Genomic DNA, 17,782 nt, shown 5'->3' on the forward strand with positions numbered 1-17,782 from the left:
GAAGAGACTTTCACGACGCGGCGCTTTGTCACAGAACAGAGCGGCGTTTACTCGCCGCTCGCGTTTGTGTCACGCAGCTAAAACGTCTGAGCGGGAAGTGTTTTCCATTAATAAATCAAAAGGTAAAAGAAATGCCCAAAAGAGAGGAGAACAAACTCTTTTAACATTAATATTCTTAAAGGAAAATGTCAAGTGTAGAAGATGCAATTAAATATATAAATAAGACTATTTCAAGATCTAGAAGTTTGACACAGTTTAGAGCAGCAGTTTCCAACCTGTTGGTTTCTTATGACTCTTCATGTGTTGCTTATCTCCAATATATGGAAAAAAAAAACCGAGTTTGAATTTATCTACAAACTGAAGGATCCTAAATTGATTTTTCCTTCTTGGGTTGATTTAATTTTACGAAGTCCTTTTAGAGAAAAGTAAGAAAAATATCCACAATGTTGTGCAGCAGAAAGTTTTTTTTCCTCTTGTAAAAAAAAAAAAAAATCCTCTTAAGCCTCAGTTACATGGTGGGAGGAAAATAATACCTTTATACCATATTCTAATTAAAATATGCTGCCGAGGTCGGGGGCTGCAGCTGCTGATCATTTTCACTGTAGGTTGGTCTGAAGATTGTTCTCAACTAATTGCTTGGTTGCAGGAAGATACTGGAAAACAGTCCTTTTCAGTTTCTCTGAATGGTTTGTTTTGTGCGACCAGAAGGCAAAAAAAAAAAAAATCTTCTTGTAACGATTTCAGACGACAAAGAAAAACAAAGGAAATCTCTACTAGCATCATTATTTGATTATCAAAACAGGTTGTTGGTTTTTTTAAAAGAAAACTTGAATTTTCTGAAAGCTGCGTGACTTTCTTGTCAACTTCAAGGACATCTAAGGCGTCTTATTTATTTTTATTTGGACTCAAAATCCCTTTTCAACACACGTTTCCACTGAATAACTTTTGATATCTTCCTGATCTCAGACGTGGACAGTTTTCCTCTGCTGTTAAAAGTCTCAGCGCGTCCTTCCACTGACGGCCAGCAGGTGGCGCTGTGGCCGTGTTCCTCCCCAGCCTTCTCTCCCTCCCTCCCTCTGTCTCTCAGTATTGATTGGCAGATGCGCTCAGCAGAATATAAATGTTGACTTGAGCAGATTCGGGGCGCCGGCCTCGTGTTCACGACTGCACTTCAGTATTCGGTGCTTCGGGAGCCGGCGGCCGCTCGGTGTCACGATCAAAAACGTCCCCCGGCAGCAGTGGTGTTACAACAGAGTGAAAACATGAGAGCAGAGGGCCCGAGTGTGGGCGGCGCAAGTTCTGCTCCCTCATCGCAAGCAGCAAAGAAGAGAGAGAGAGAGCTGCAGCCACGACGCTGCGTTTCAATTCCTGCTCGGACATTTTTATTTATTTATTAATTTTTTAAAGTGATGTCATTTTTCCTGTTTCTCTCCCACAGCTGGACATTTTATGCAACGAGGAAATCTTGGGGAAGGACCACACGTTGAAATTTGTTGTCGTGACAAGATGGAGATTTAAGGTGGATCGACGAGACGAATATTCCTTTTTATTGTGTGTGTGTGTGTGTGTAAAATAATTGTTATGTCGCAGTGTGAAGCCATCTCAGCTTCATTGGTTTTATTAGATGTTCTGTTAAATCACTGCCGTACCATTTTATCCCTCGTATTAGGAGGCCAAACTTTCAGAGTTGATAGTTTCACAGTTAATAAGCTTATTGCAAAAAAAAAATCCTCCTTGTGCTGATTTGTTTATTGATTTTTGTTGTTGTTGTTCCTTCTAGAAATCGCCCCTCCTGCTCCATTACAGACCCAAGATGGACCTGCTGTAGCTACAACGGACACAACGGTTGTTTTTCCTTTCTTTTTTTTTTTTTTTTTTTTTTTTCTTAGTTTCTTGTGTTGGCCCAGTGGCCGCGGACTGTGCCGAAAACCTTTTTTAATTTATGCAAAGACGATCAACCAACACCAAGCAAAACACCCGACTACGGTTAAAAAGTCAACACAAGCCAGCAAATCGGGATCTGACAGAAAAAAAAACAACTAAAAACAAAAAAAAGAGGGGGAGGAAGGGGAGGGGTTACAAATACCACACAAACTGGCAGCCTCCAGCACAGAAACTGCAACACTGGTGTGTTTTTAACAAAAAAAAAAGAAAAAAAAAACTAAAAACAACCTTTTTTTTTTTGGTCTGCTACATCCTACATATGTGAACAAAAAGAAAAACAACAACAACAACAACAAAAAAAATCAAAAAAAAAAAATCAAATGGAGAGAAAGCATATATTTATACTTTTGTACAGAAGAGACACATGGAACCAAGACACTACTGGTGCTCTGTTTACACGCGAACAAGATGTCGGGAATCATGTGACCGTCTTTTTTGAGCTTCATGCAGACTTCATCCTCTGGAGACAATGACTGAGAGGAGAAGTGGGATTTTTTTATAGAAAAAAAAAAAAAAAGCTTTTTTTTTTTTCTCCTTTCTTTCTTTCCCCCCGTTTCATTACACACTCGACACATCTTGGGAGCACAGAAAGTATATGGAAAAAGTTATATAACAGGCATCAAGCTGTTTATCAAGTAAATTGTCTCTGAATTTGTTTTTGTTTTTGAATTTCATTTCGTTGGCTTTGTCTAATTTGCTATTGGATTCTTGATGATTGTCAATTGTGAATAGGCTAATTTTTTTGTTTTTTTTGTGTAGTAATTTATGTTCTATATACCAATATTGTACATAAAATGTCATTACAGAGAAAGAGAGAGAGATTGAAGAGAGACTTTAGACTGTTAAAAAAAAAAAAAAGAAAAAAGAAAAAGAAGAAGAAGAAGAGTGGATCCCAGAAGTGCTATCTATATGTCGGGCGATAAGAGTCCCAGGGTGATAAATTAGGATTTTTTTTTTTTAAAGACAGACTCGCTATCAGTATCAAAATATATAAAAGCATCTTTATGTTGTCTGAGAAAGACATAAAACAGCTATATCAAATCCTCTTCCATTTATGTATATGTGGGGTCCAGATATGTTACATTGCTCTGATCGACTTTAGGGCAGATAAAGAGAAAAGCTTCAGAAACTGTCCCCCGGCCTCATGCTCCTCATCTCACCTGCCTTCTACGGAGTCCAGCTAGTGCTTTTTTTTTTTTTTTTTTTTTTTTTTAAAACAACAATATAATAAACTAATTTTAACTTAACAATAATGCTACACAAAATTTAAAAAAAACCCACTCATGTCCGTAAATGCCTGCAAAAACATAACAATGTCATGTTTGGGCAGAGAAAATGTTCATTGTTTTGGGTTTTTTTTTATAGATTTTTTTTTTTTAAAAACCTTAATTTTTTCCACACCATGCAGTCCTTAATATCCGTCCTTGTGTTCGTGCAGTCTCTCAGCAGGCGAACGCTGATACACCCACATGTTTACAGCTTTCGGTTTGAGCTGCTAGCGGCAGATGTTTTCCAGGCGTGTTTTTTTTTTTTTTTTTTTTTTCACTCTTCGGCTTCATTTGTTGAATTTTTTTTACTGCAAAACTACCAAAGCTGGAATTGCAAGAGAGTTTTGTAGATGTATAAAAACACACGCCAGTCTCACTCGTCTTAACAGCCTCAATGACGGTCTTATCTTACTCGCCCAAATTCAGTTAAGCATGGACACAGGAAGTGAGTGGACATTTATCATTTAGGAACAAAATTTAAGCTCCAAGTTTGTCTCTTTATAGCTGAAACGTGGGTCGGTTTGATGAACAGGTTTCTGATGTCACATTGTTGTGTTTCCGGGGTGTCTTTCAGTTTCTTCTCACTGCCAGCTGGAGATGCAAAAAGCTGAACATTTAAAGGATATTTCTGAAAGTTGAGTGGATATTGTGTTTTGTCACAAAAGTCAGTATAAAACTTGTTTTTTTTTTTTTTGGGGGGGGGGGGTTTGCAGAATAGCCAGTGTTCAATACTGTTCGACTTCACAAGACACAAACTTTACGAGTCTTTTTTGAAAAATAACTCGCAAATTCAGGTTTCGCACAGGGACTGAGATTTTTTGAACATTTTGATAATTAAATTCTGAATAAAAAAATAAATAAATGACTAGTGTTTTAGTCATTTTGGTGCTTCTAAATGTGTGTTTCTAAACCTCGAGGAGGATTGTTCCTCGGGAACATGCTGTTCTTTAACTGTGTGACACAGCGAACCCAATGTTCTGTCAAAAAAAAACAAAAATGTCTTAACTGTCGACGTGAAATAATCCTGAACCGAACTGTCTTTATTGTTACCACAACTGGATCCCTGAACGCCATGTCAGACCTCAAGTAGTAATTACCTCACTGACTTGTCTCATCAGTAATTAAATGGCAATTTACCTTTTGCATTGTGTCAGCCCACAACAAGCTTTTTTTTTGTCTGTATGTTCACGTGCAGGGTTCCTATGCATCCTTACAGGTCCTCTGGACAAATATCGTTTCAGCCTGAACACCGGTGTGTAGGAACTCTGCCTGATAAGGACCTATGACGTGTGTACTCAATTAATTATGGCCCACAGGTCTGTACAAAACCAGCGCAACCAAAACTCCTGCATGTTTCAGTTCACTTCTTCTATGTTTTTAAAGGCCCTTAAAAATCCAGCGACGTTTGTAAAGCGCTCATTGTTTTGTTTTTTGGGGGGGTTTTTCGGTGCCGTTTTTGGCACGTAAAGTACAGATTTATAAAAAAAAAAACAAGTGAAGATACGAATGATCTGTTAAATCTTCAGTGGCAACAGGTGGGGTATCTGCTTGCAGGTTTAGTGGAAAATCAAATTCTGGAAAAAAATGTGCAGCAAAAATCTCCTATTCTTGGTTTTCTTCCTATTTTCTGAATCCTTTGTTATTTCCGCTCTGATTGGACCCTCGAAACTCAAAACTTTTAATGTGCAGAACTTGTAATTGGTTAAAACATTTGCTCTTAAAAATCTTTAAAAAAAACAACAACAAAACAAAACAATGAGCCTCACCATCTTGTCAGCTCATGGAAGAGTATTGTGTTTGTGCGATTGTTTGTCTTTGTGAGTGCAGACTTGGTGTTTTCATCAGTACGTTCAACTCCGTAGAAATCAGACCGGTGTCGGGTTCACTTCCTCCAGTTTTGAAAGACACGAGGTCCACGTTGCGTTGAGCTGGTTCGAAGTTGTGAAGGTGCTGTTTGACGTCCGGCGTGTTATTTTCACTTCCCTCCTCCCTCCCCCTCCTCCCTCCTCCTTTTTTTTTTTTTTTTCTCAAATCACCTCCTGGTTCTCCTGCAACTCTTCAGTCCGTCTATGACGACTTCTCTTTTACTGTAAAACATCCCAACAAGGTGCTAATTACGACCACAAACACGTGTTTCTGTGAAGCAGGACGTCGGCGTGTTCCTGCTCCGTGCCGTTGAAGGACGGCCGTTGAAGCGAAAGGTTTCGTCGGTGCCGTTTTTAAAAGTCCCACATTTCCGTTTCCTTTTGACACAAAAGACGACATTCATGAAAGAAGGTCGGAAAAGCCCGTCGGTACATTTTAGGTTCAGGAAGAATTTCCGAAAAAAACAAAACAAATCTGACAACAACAACAACAACAACAACAACTATTTCACCGAATCAAATTTATGCCACGTCAGCAAAAAGAAAGAACGATCAGTGTCAGGTTTCAACGTGTTTTTCATTTTGTTCAAAGTTTTTTTTTTTTAAAGCTACAGCAAGATATTTTCTAGCTGTTATGACATACAAGTGTATCACGTTATTACAATAAACTTATCGCGTCATTACGTGAAACTTTTAATGTTATAATGTGACAAGTTTGTCTCCAGTGGAGGTGATTTATGTCTCCAACTTATCAACGACAAATGCACTTTTTTTTAAATCCTCTTTGTATAAAATCACGACAGTTTCTGTTCATCGTGCATATTTAATTTTCAAATCACGGCTTTCACAATATACCAATCTTATTAAACGTTTCATCTGACAATGTCGGTTATCAAACTTTAAAGAGAAACGTATCATTTATCACGTTGCAGCACGACATGTTTGCCGTTGTAAACATCCTGAATCGTTTTTAGTTCTAACGAGCAGTTTCTCGTTATGTGATGTTTGTATGTCGTAACAACAAAGAAAAATGTGACAAACTTCTCACATTTATAACCTGATGCTGATCCGCTTTTCTTTTTTTTGTTGACGTGGCATTAATACGTCGCCGTACAAATTTGACAAAAACAAGCACACAGCTTTGATTGATTTGATGATTTGCAGCTTTTTGTGTCGCCATCAGAATTCAATCACAAGACAAGTCGACAGCGTTGGAAATCTACAAAAATGCTTGAATTTGAAGACAAACGGCCGCAGTTTGAACAACAACAACAACAACAACTTTCTTTGTGCGTTTTGTGGAGTATTGATCAAAGCAGCTTGTGATCGGGGCCGTCGCCACGGCGACGCTCGGACGTCGTCTCTGCTGCCGGTGCTTTCTACGGTGCTAACGACTCGTTTCAACACTTCGGACTTCTTCAGGAGGGATTCGGACGGAGAGGCGTCGCCGACTCCTCCTGTCGCCTTTTTGTTTTTTGTTTTCCTCCTTTCACACGTCTTCGCGCTGCATCCGTATCCGCTCGAGTCCTCGCGTGTCGTCTCTGTCAGCTGTCTCGCTGTGTAGAAAAAGGGTTTTGTGGTTGTTTTTTTCCATTGGTTTGTTGGGTTTTCGGTTTACCTACCGGTCTGAAGAGGGAATTTTCTAAATAAGTCGTAGACTGTGACGGGGAGGGGGGTGGGGGCGGGGGGGGGGGGCTTGATGCTGGGAGAAATACAAGAAAAGTGGTGCGAAATCGGGCGTACGAGCTGCAATTTCGCGCCTCAAAGAGAAACTCACACTTATTACGGGGCTCCTCTGGCGAGATGTTGGAGTCAGATTGAGGTCTGCCTCAATCTCTGACAGATAATTGGCTCCGACTCGAACGTCCATGAATCTAAAAGTCGAGCTGATTTTAGTTTCCCCAAAGTTTTGCTGGTGGGAGATTCGACCTTCTCTCCACCTCCGCCTCTTTAGAACGGATCGATGGTCATCTTTTTTTTACCGCGGCCGGCATTGAGACATCAGTGCCGCTCCACCCGACAGTTAAGAGGCTTACGGGGAGGCCCGACTCTGCCTGGCTGCAGATAGGGAGGGAGGGGCGGGCGGAAGGGGGGGTGGGGGGTGTCTCCGAAAAAGGTCTCCGGCAGAGCTTCATCCTCTCTCCGCTTTGACCTTGATCTCCCGTCAGCCCGTGTGTCATCTCCGGCCGCGATCCAAGTGAAGCTCGTCGTTGAAATTTGGAATCGGTTCTCGTGGACTGTCGGTTCCGGAGTTCACTCTTCCGCCGCGACGCGAAAACCAGTCAACGATTTATTTGGGCCGCGTTGCGGAGTCTCAGAAAGCTCGCTCTCGGAGGCAAATATTCATTTCAAGTTTTCATTTCAGGCTTTGTTGGCAGCAGAATCGCCCCGGCTCCTCCGTGTTGACTCCGCCGTACGAAGCGTCCGCTCCCGGCCTCGCTCTCTCTCTCTCTTCCTCCATCTCTTTTTCTCCCTCATTTCCGACTTCTCTGTAAAGCTCAGTAATCTCACAGCCGGGCTTCGTGAGGGAGACCTCGAGGGTCGCTCAGATGGCAACGTGGCCTAAACAGAAAAAGGAAAAACAAAACAAAATAAAGATCGTTTGGCCGGAGCTGCAGCTCGCCCGCTCTGAACACTGAATCACGTCGCCGTGGGCGCTGCAGTCTGGAGACCGAACGGCTGGTTGAATTATGGATCGTTTCTTCTTCCCTCCCATTTCGGGATCATTTTCAAAAGACGCGGTCGCAGTAAACAAAACTCCCCAACTGGTCAACAGCCACCAAATCTCACATTGCCGTGCCCCCACGAGCCATAGCAAACGTCACCGACTCAACCTATCCGGTTTTATATTATTTATTCACGCTGAAAGTGACTTCTGCAGTAGTTTCTTTGTTGATACCTATTCAAGAGATTTGCTCTCCTATTTTTTTTTTTTTTTTTGGATCAAAATTTTTTCTTTTATTCTCTTTTATTTGTGAAATCTAACGGACTCGCAGGAAATGGCTTAAATTATGACTTTGCAATTGAATTCCTTTGTTTTTGTTTTTTGTATTAATCCAAATGTGTTTGTGTACACAATGCTCTGTCTATGTATACAAACACATAGGTTGCAGTTTTTTTTTAAGTGCAAAAAAAAAAAAGTTAAAAAAAAAGAAAAAAAAAAGTGAATAAGTGTGAATCTGGCAATGTGGTTATTGTATTTGCAAGGAAAATGTGCAATATACGGTTCTCAGATGGTTCCAGGTTTCAGTATAAAGCTCCATTTTCTTTTTAAAGTGTTTTTTTGGGTTTTTTGTTTCCAGTCAGTTCCTCAGGTCACTAAATGCCTTCTGGTCCTGAGGGTGACCAGGAAATCTCAGAACACACACTAATGCACCCAAAATACAAACGACTGGATTTTATTTATCTCGTCTCTTTGCCTTCACAACCCTCCTCCTCCCCCCCTCTTTGTTTTGGGTTTTTTTTTGGGTGACAAATTTTTGCAACTTTTTATTTTCAGGTTAATACAGGGCACTTGTTCAGGTGTCCTTTTCCTTGCCTCCTTTTTGTATTATTGTTATTTATTGCACATGTAATGAAATGGTTTCCATTGCCACATTTAATTTAAGGAGTTTTGGGTCTAGAATGGGGCTGGAATTTCTTACGTACAAAAACTACAGAAGCTTTTGTCAAAAACCTAAGTGTGTATTTCATCAATAAATGCCTTTAAAAGTGCTGCTGGTTCTGTGCTTGTTTATCTATTAACTGTACATTTTTTTTGTATACATTGAATTGACATTAAGTTTAGTAAAATCTATAAGCTATTGTAGTCTTTTTAAAGTTGCTGTTTTTTTTTTTAATACAGCCACATTTAAATAGATAGAAAAAATATATAATACAACCTATCTCTTTTCCCTCTGACCAAGAGGAAACCAACAGTGATGTCACCAATTAGTTTCTGAACTAAGTGACCATATTTGGAGGACACTAGGCTCCGCCCACTGATAGCAGAAACCTTACTACACCACAGGCCTGTCAATCAAACAGACACGCCGCCAAAACACAGCTTTTTGAGGCCTGTTTTCTAATTAATGACGGGATTATTTTTAAATGGACGGCCAGAAAACTAATAAGAAGGAGCGACTTCAGCTAACAAGAAGGACGGTAGCCGCAGATACTTCATGGATTACAGAATATTGAATGCAGTAAAGATGCTTTTCTTGTGGCCCGGGATTGAAGAGACTCTCACCAGCCCGACTCGAGCAACGTGCTTTCTCCGTCCTTGACCTTGGCGGCGTTACTGGCAGATCAAGTTGGATCCCGAAGACACGGGAGAATCAAAAAACTCCTTTACTTCGACACTTGAACTGGATTTTGGTCTTTGTATGTAATCCACCAGCGGCTGATGCAACAGTGATTAAGTGGCCAGGTGGCAGAGTCCCTGCTGGTGTACTAGGATGAGATCATTTCATTGGCTTTCCATGTGTGCCGTCCATGTAATTGGAAAGTGTATTGGGACCGTGTTGCTTTTTGATCCTGCATTTTATATAAATTGCTTTTATTCACCATATTTCACCTGCAGTGTTTAATTGAGGCTGTGATGTCACAGAACTGCTCCAGTATGACGTGAGGTCTTGGGGAAAGGGGTGGGGTGGGGGGGGTCCAGAATGAGGTAAAACCTCTATCTGATCCAAAGAACCCTTATTATCCAACCTCTGCTTTTCCTTTTACATAAAACCTCTTAAAGTTTTGTTTTTTTGTCCTTTGATTTCATCTTTCTATCATCATTGCCACTATCTCAATGACGGGATTCAAGTGGTTTGTTGGAAGTTATTTGGAGTTTATTCCCATGCAAGACAATACAAAAAAAAACAACAACCCCGTACCAATCACACGACCATTTGTCACCAGCAGCTGCCTTACAGCCCGGTGGCAGATGTTAAATGTCAGGCGGTCGGTGGCAGGGCCTCAGGTTCCCATCTGCTCCCACTGCAGCTGCACATGCATTCAGCTGTTGGCCGGTGCAGGGACTATATGCTGGTTTTCATCTAAATGAGAGCGAAGTGAATTTTTTTTTTTATACAAATTAGATTTAGGAAGGAGCTGTATTTATACCAAGCAAAAAAAATAAACCAGTCTTTATGGTGTTTTTTTTGTGGTTATCGCACGAAACCTTCATTAATATTCAAATGTGTTTTCATTTGGCTTTGACTGGCAGTCTTATCACCGCAGAGTGTTGCTCCTGGAAGTTGCTTCTCGGCTTCATTACTCGCTGAAACAAATAAAATGTTTACAGAATAGAAAAAAAAACCTCCAGAGCTCTGAGATTGTAATTAAAACACAGCTGAAGGCAAAAACATCAGTTTGCTAAAAAAAAAACAACCCACAATGACAGGACTGGTGATGGAAATGTTGTAAGTCTTACACCAAAATGAATGGTGCTAGATGAAAACAAATGTCTGCACCAAATTTCACGCAGTACATTTGGAGGGATTTGACTCGAAAGATAAAAAAGAGGATCACCAAAGTCAGTAGGATTTATTAAAAATTACATTAAATATCTTTATGTGCAGAATGTGGTTGGAAAGCACTACAGTTTTACTAGCAGCGGTATGAGCAGACTTCCTTTTGGTTATATGGACGGACATAAAACATGAATGCGCAGCTTTTATTCCTCTGTACAGAGCCACCGATTGATTCTTCATTTGAAAATGATAAATCGGACTTTGGTGCAGATAGAGAGTGGAGATGTTGTTCGCCGTTGTCAGTGTGAGGAGAAAATGACTCTCAGAAGACAACAGGATGCAGCGAGTTGTTTGTTTTCTCAGGACCATTAGATGGCAGCTATTTCAGTCCGTGTCTGTGGGCGGAGAGCTCAGATGTGTGAAATGATGAGAGGAAAACCACATTATTGACTCATTAACCACGTCCGCGGCACGGAGGCTGAGGAATCTGCCTTTTTAATATTCTGGTGTCTTTACCACATGGCGCTGTTGTTACAGCAGCAGGAGGATGATGAACTCCTGGATGATGTAATGCAGGGAGTTTCAAACCTTTTCAGGTTGTAACTTTAATAAAAAAATTTAAAAAAAAAAGATCCACTTGTGACCCCTGACAGTAACAGCAGGTTACTCATAACGAGTCTGAGGAGGTGAAACTACTAATCATTTTTGTAGTATCTCATTCTGTATTCGCACTTCACTGAAGATACATGATTATTATTAAGTGAAAATTTCAAGGCTTTTTAAGCCCGAGTGTCTTCATTATTGCTTTTAAATTTAAAAAAAATTTCCTCACTTTGAGACACAACCCCCAGTAATTGGATAAAATGGGATTTTTATGGACTTTATGCACCCTTTTTTGTTTTTTTTCCCCAACAGATTTACACACTAATACAGTACAGAACAAGAAAAACAGATTCCTCGCATGTGTTCATATGTTCAGCAAATAAATCTGATTAACATGATCGATTGAACAACTTTTAGCTGCGACAAGACAATTTGCAGCAACATCCATATTTGAAGCCGCTACAAATAATACAAAAATGAAAAAACGTGGATGCTTCACTCGTCATCAACTTGACAGCACAGAAGATCTTAACAGTCAGTTTCAAGGTGGACACCAGTTCAGTATCTGACCAAAGGTGAAATATGACAATCTCCCCTTCTGTTGTCGAGCTATGGCGTTAAATTAATGGCCAGAAAAGTGTTTTTGCGGCTCAATATGATTTCAAAGTAAAGTTGACCTTTGAACCTTTCGGATATAAAAACGTCATCACATCATTTGATCCCATTCTAATGAAACGTGTGAAATTTTGTCAAAACTAGCGCATTAATTCTTCAGTTGACCTTTTGACCTCCAAAGTCCAAGTGAACATTTGTGCCAAATGTACTGAAATTCCCCACGAGGTGTTCCCAGAGGTAGAACAACCCCCAAAACCTGAAGCTTTTACACACATTTTCACTTGAATAGTGCGAATTTCTGTGTTTAAATAACGTTTACAGTTCAGTCGTAGTCGGATGAACACGATTTCCCCTGTACCCGCCGACCCGGCCCATGTGGTTCGGCGCTGGCGGGAGGGATCGGGGAGGATTTCAGAGCGCCTGCCGCCCAATTCTCTTGACGTGGCCAGACAGCCGTGGGTGGAATGACAGCGGGCGAGGCCCCGTGCTGCGTGATATCCTCCTCAGCACCGCTACGTTTGACAGCCGCCTTCCCCGTCCGTCTCCTCCTCGTCCTCCTCTCGCCTCGACTGAGAAATCAAAGCCTGCTATCTGCAGTTTGCACGGCTACCGGGAAGCCGTTTCGGTGTTTAACCTTGTCAGCGCTCAGAAAGACAGGATCTCAAAGTTATGTCATTAAATTACAATAAGTTTGAACATTGCAGTGAGGATTGTCCCTCAGAGATAAAACAAAAAAGAAAAAGAAACCCTCCTGGGCTTACAGGAGTTTTAGCTTTCTGTCTTTTACAAATTCTTATTTATTTAGTTTCATTTATTTCCAATTCTGGCCCTTTATGGGTTTGGCAATATTGTTGCTTCAGGTTATTACTGCGGTGTGACGCAGGGCAGAGAAAACCACCGGAGAAAGGAAAAGGTCAATAATTCATCAACAGAGACACAAAAGGTGGCAAGACAAAGTAATCTTGCAGCTCCAGAAGGAAGGAGGAAGTTTGGAGGCCAAAAATCATTGGAAAAAAAAAAAGAGGTTTTATATATTATTCAGTGGTACCAAGAAAGTTTCAGAAATTAATGGTGATGGTTTCAATTCTGCAATTTTGCAGAACAATTCCTGATAATTAGAATATTGAGTACCGCATAAATTTCTTATAAATGTCATGATATTTTGGTATAAATCTCATGTTCAGTTCAAGACAAATTTATGGTAATTTGTGGACACAGTTGCTTAATTAAGGACAGAAAATGGGTCAAATCCGAGTTGTACAGTTGATTTTAGCTGACAAAGTCGACAGTCAGCACCTAGAAACAACCTGCTTTAATCTGCTGTAGTTTATATCTGAATTAAACATTTAGTCAGTGACCTTGTTAACATTTTTTCGCGGAGGTCAAGAGCATCCGTATTTGCAATAAAAGAAGGCAAAGCCTATTTTTAACTTCAAAAACAAAAGTAACTTTTGGTTTTAAGTTATTTTCTTGCCATAAATTATCTTGTTATCTAGAGAAGTTGGCCTTTTGTTCTCTCTGATAGACATAAATAAGAAAAAAAAGAGCTTAACTTTCTCAGGACATCAAAAATAATTAACTTGTGATCTGAAGATAACAGCATTAAAAAAAAGAAAGAAATAAAATCAGATCAAACACGGCTGTTCTTAGCTTCCGTAAGGACACCTCGGTAGGATATTAAAAAAGGGTCAAATCGTGAACAGAAAGCTGCACCATTGTGGAAGCAACAACAAAAAGCAATTTGCATTTAACAAAAGTAAATTTTAGCTGAGGACTAACTTTAAATACCTGCGTGAGAAAAGCTAATTTCCGTAATCAGTGACACCACATGCGTCTCATCTTGTTCTGGTCTCTGAGAAAAGAAGCAGCTGTGTGTGTGAGAAAATGTTGATTTAAGAACTACTGTGATTCATGTCAGCTGGATTTAAGGCTGCAGATGGTGTCAACACAGTAATGACACTCACAGGAGCATCTCCCAGAGCCCTGGCATTAACTGTCCCCATGGCAACAGCTGTCAACAACCACCCCCCTACTCTCACACACGCACATACATTTTTATAAAAGTCATACGTGCACACACACACACACACGGACCAATTAGCGGCATCACGGAGTCGTTGTCGGGGCGTGAGCTGTGGCGTGAATCCGTGTAAACACTCCGACCTCCCCGGAGACGGACGCACGCGGCGCTCACTGTGACTGCAGAGCTGCTTGTTCCTCCAACTCAAACCTGCAGCCACAGGTGGCTGTCGACCAATCGCAGCACGATTTAAAAAATAAATAAATAAATAAATAAAATTAATAAAAAGGTGAGAGAGCCTCTGCACGCGCTGTTAATACGCCAGTTTGTCAGTATTGTTTTTGAATGTTTGTCAAGATGGATGCCTTCAAAACAAAATCTACCTCCGGGTTTAAAATAAGGTAAACTGAACCTGAAATGTCTTCAAGATTCTCCAAAAATTAAAAAAAATCCAGTTGCTTTTCAATTACTGTAGATTAACAAAAGTACAACGTTGCTTTGAATGCGATGTCTGTAATGGAGCGAAAAAGATCTGAAGGAGAAAAAAAAAAGAAAACAATATCTGTATTGTCCATTAAAACCAAAAACCTTTCTGCAGTTTCTTGGGAGGAGAGAGATTCTCCGTTTCCCACCAAAGAACACAGCCATCTTCCTCTCAGCTCCACCTCCTCCCCCCATTCCTCCTCTTCTTCAGGTAGTTCACACGAAGTTAACGACATCAATGCAAAGAACGAGCTCCTCTTCCTCCTTTATTGACTGCGAGCTCAACAGCTCCTCATCGATCTGCCTCTCACTGACCTCCGCCTTAAACCAATTAAGCTCACAGGTTTCACCTTCTCAAAGTTTTCTGCTCAGGCTCCATTTATAAAGGCTTTTTACATAAAAAAAGAAAAAAGAAAGAAGGTATTTCTTTGTCTCTCCACAAGTCTGAACTGAGATTACAACTCATGACGTGACTCACCACCAACAGCTGCAATCTTACACATTTATTTCCTCCAGACTGACTGAAAGTTATCGAATGGATAAATTCACGTCTTTGTAATTCCGCAGACACATTTGATCATTAAATTTGCCAGTCTTTGGTTGTAATGCGTTACTCTTGTCACAGGGTGGCGGTAATGCACCTGAAAGCTGTTTGCCAGCAGCTAACAAACACGAGAAGAGGAGCACGTTACTACCAGGTAAAACTATGTTGCAAGGAGATTAGACGTCACGTGGGCGAAGAGCAGAAACATGCAAAGATGATTTACAGCCATCAAAAAAAAGAAATAAACTGCAGGTAAAGCTGGCATACGAGTCTACCACAGCTAAGCGCCAAACATCTGAGGGAGGCACTGAGCAGACGGTCCATCCACTCATCAATAATCAATGGAAAGATGAAGTGAGTTTCATGTTGGACATGCAGGGAAAACAAACAAGTTGAATTTTTAATCAAGTAGCTGCTAGTGATTTTGCTCTAAATGCTGATCCCTACAGGCTTAAGGCTCAAGGGTGGATGTATTTTTCCGATGCTTGATTCAGCTTTCTTGGCCAGTCAGTTCATAAACTTAAACAAACAAAAAAAAAAAAAACTATTGGTTTTTTTATGCGGTTTTAAAAATCCCTGGAAAACATCTACAGTTGGGTATTTATGCTCCTCTTCCTCCCATAATGAGCAGGAGGAGGAGGACTGGTTGTGTTGAGTGTCTGTAAAGAATGAACTCGGCAAGCTAAGTGCTGAGAAATTCAAATACGGGAAAAGTAATCATCGAATGCTGGTGGATTAACGCATCCAGCCGCACGCTCGCGTCTTATTGTTCTCTCCGCTGTGGCCTTTGTGGCACATCGAGGCAAGTTTTTTTTGATGAAATGGTTTCCTCGGAAAGCAGTTGAGGCAATTTTCTCCACACTACAATTTGAGAGAGAGCGAGATGCACAAACAAAAATCGGGGCTGAAGTGGAGAGAAGAGAAACAAAGAAGTCTCGTTCTCGCTGTGATTTCTAGTTGGCGCAGAGAAAGCTGGAGAAATATTCTCTTCTGCTGCAGAGCAAGAGTCTGTAACGGCTCCCTCCCAAAGTCTGACTTTAAAAAGGTCACCCGAGGCGGCATTAAGGCCGCTGTTTAATCATCCAGGTGCAGAGCGAAGTGAAGCGGTGGCCTTTTGGGACTCCCAGCGGAAGCAAAAAAAAAAAAAAGAAGTCAGAGCCCCTCAGAGTTGAGTGCTCGGTCCCGTGGAGTTTAATGTGTGGAGCAGGGGACTCTCAACTCTTAGTGGAGCTCTTCTATATCACCGTTTTTAATCTTATTGACCTCACAAGTAGGTCAAACGCATAGGATTTATGGGCTTGTTGGTTCAGGCCAAGCGGCAGCCAGCAGTGACATCACCCGTTGGGGTTTGCGAACGGCCGTAATGAAGCCTCGAGTGACCATATTAGGGCGAGCTGGGGGATCTGACTCGTTTCAATTGGAAACCGGGCGATACTACGTCCCGCCCACCGATAGCCGTAACCTGATGGCACACCACAGGCCTGTCAATCAAAACAGACACGCCCCCAAAACACACTTTTTGAGGCTTATTTTTTTTAAATAAATGACGTGATTATTTTCAGATGGACCGCCAGAAAACTAACAAGGAGTGATTTTAGCGAGCAAAACAGAGATAACTCATGGAGAAATTTTATTGACTGAGAATCATTATGAAAGTAGTCGAATGGGAGTCTATGGAGACGGAAGCTTTTTGGAGCCGACCTCTAGTGGCCCTCAGTGATACGGAAATTTAAGGCACTTCCCCAACTAAAGCACTGGGGGTGTTTATGTCATGGCAAAAGATATGCAGCCCGATGCAAGAATTCAGCATATGATAAAATACTTGTGCCGCTCTATAATATCCCCTCCAGCGGACACTTCAGTAGCCAGTCATTCCCAACCTAATGAATTTTTCATATCCCAACATAACCAGCCTATCTTACAGAGACAAGCTCAGTTAATGCCATAATTTGAGTTGTGGGGGAATGGGGGTGAGGGATAAGTAGGATAAAGTTGAGTTAAGTTCAAACCAAGTTTTAAGAAATATCTGGGTAGAAGTAAATCAACTTGATTAGAGCTTTTTATAAATGAGGCCCCAGGTGTAAAAACCAGAAGAAAAACCCCTCCTTGCTCTGTAGAAATATCAAAGCTTCTGACTATTCTTGTGTTAACTAATTCAGAAAGTAACAACTTCCTGCTGCACCTCTGAGTGTAGAAATGGTCCAACAGTGTGAGACAGATTGATTTTAAAGGCAGAGCACAGCTGCAGCCAATGAGCCCAATCAACACAGGTGGAGTCACTCCTGCTGATTAATGCACAGTCAGACCGAGAAAACGGCTTCATCTTTTTCTATCTAACTCAGTATAACTGTGTTCAGATAAAACACAAAACATACTTTTTGTTAGGAAAAGTTTTGACAGATTTGAGTAGTTTCTTGTATTTTCCTCTAGACTTTCTCATTTTTACTTTACACTCTATTTATGGAATAAGAACCTCATAAAACACAACGCGCACATAACCACAATGTTTCGCTCCAGTTAAAAGCTTTCATAATTTTGCCCTCCTGCCTTTATTCATATCTTTTCATTGACGCTACATTAAATTCTTCTAAAGTCTATTTTGTGTTGTTTAATGCAGCTGAATGGCATGAACATTTTTGTTTGTTTTTTTTGTTACAGAATGCCTTCAGCAGGAAACTGGAAACTATGCAGCTATTTTACTTAAATATAATTTGATGCAAGTCTCGCTGTGCTTGAAATAAATAGATATTCATTGAGCTAGGAGGCTACAAAGCCTCAAGCTCTTTGGTTCTGCTTTTTGGAGGCATAAAGGCAACCAGTTTGGTTTCCGCAAAAATAAATTAGAAAAAAAAAAAGTTTCTAAGACTCTGAACCCACAAAATTTAGTTCCACAAATCCTTTTACACTCAAACAAAATATAAACACTTTCTTTTCTGTCCACCTTTCATAAATTTAAGTAAAAGATCTTCTTTTATGCACACAAAGGTTTCTTTCTC

At 40.6% G+C, this 17,782-nt stretch overlaps 1 protein-coding gene across 1 annotated transcript in view; it reads left to right on the forward strand.

Moving 5' to 3' along the window:
* Positions 1-4,354, forward strand: part of LOC138626370 (polycomb group RING finger protein 3) — a 47,425-nt gene extending 43,071 nt beyond the window's left edge. The window contains exons 9-10 of the mRNA XM_069707965.1: positions 1,439-1,519; positions 1,781-4,354. Coding sequence (XP_069564066.1) covers positions 1,439-1,519; positions 1,781-1,828 — 129 coding nt within the window. The 3' untranslated portion in view covers positions 1,829-4,354. The remainder of the gene's footprint in view (positions 1-1,438; positions 1,520-1,780) is intronic.
* The last annotated feature ends 13,428 nt before the right edge of the window (positions 4,355-17,782 follow it).

The sequence above is a fragment of the Brachyistius frenatus genome, unplaced genomic scaffold (genome assembly GCF_029030835.1).
Source record: "Brachyistius frenatus isolate BFR_SWC_R1_liver_20210118 unplaced genomic scaffold, ASM2903083v1 Contig_73, whole genome shotgun sequence".
In the NCBI taxonomy this organism is placed as follows: Eukaryota; Metazoa; Chordata; class Actinopteri; family Embiotocidae; genus Brachyistius; species Brachyistius frenatus.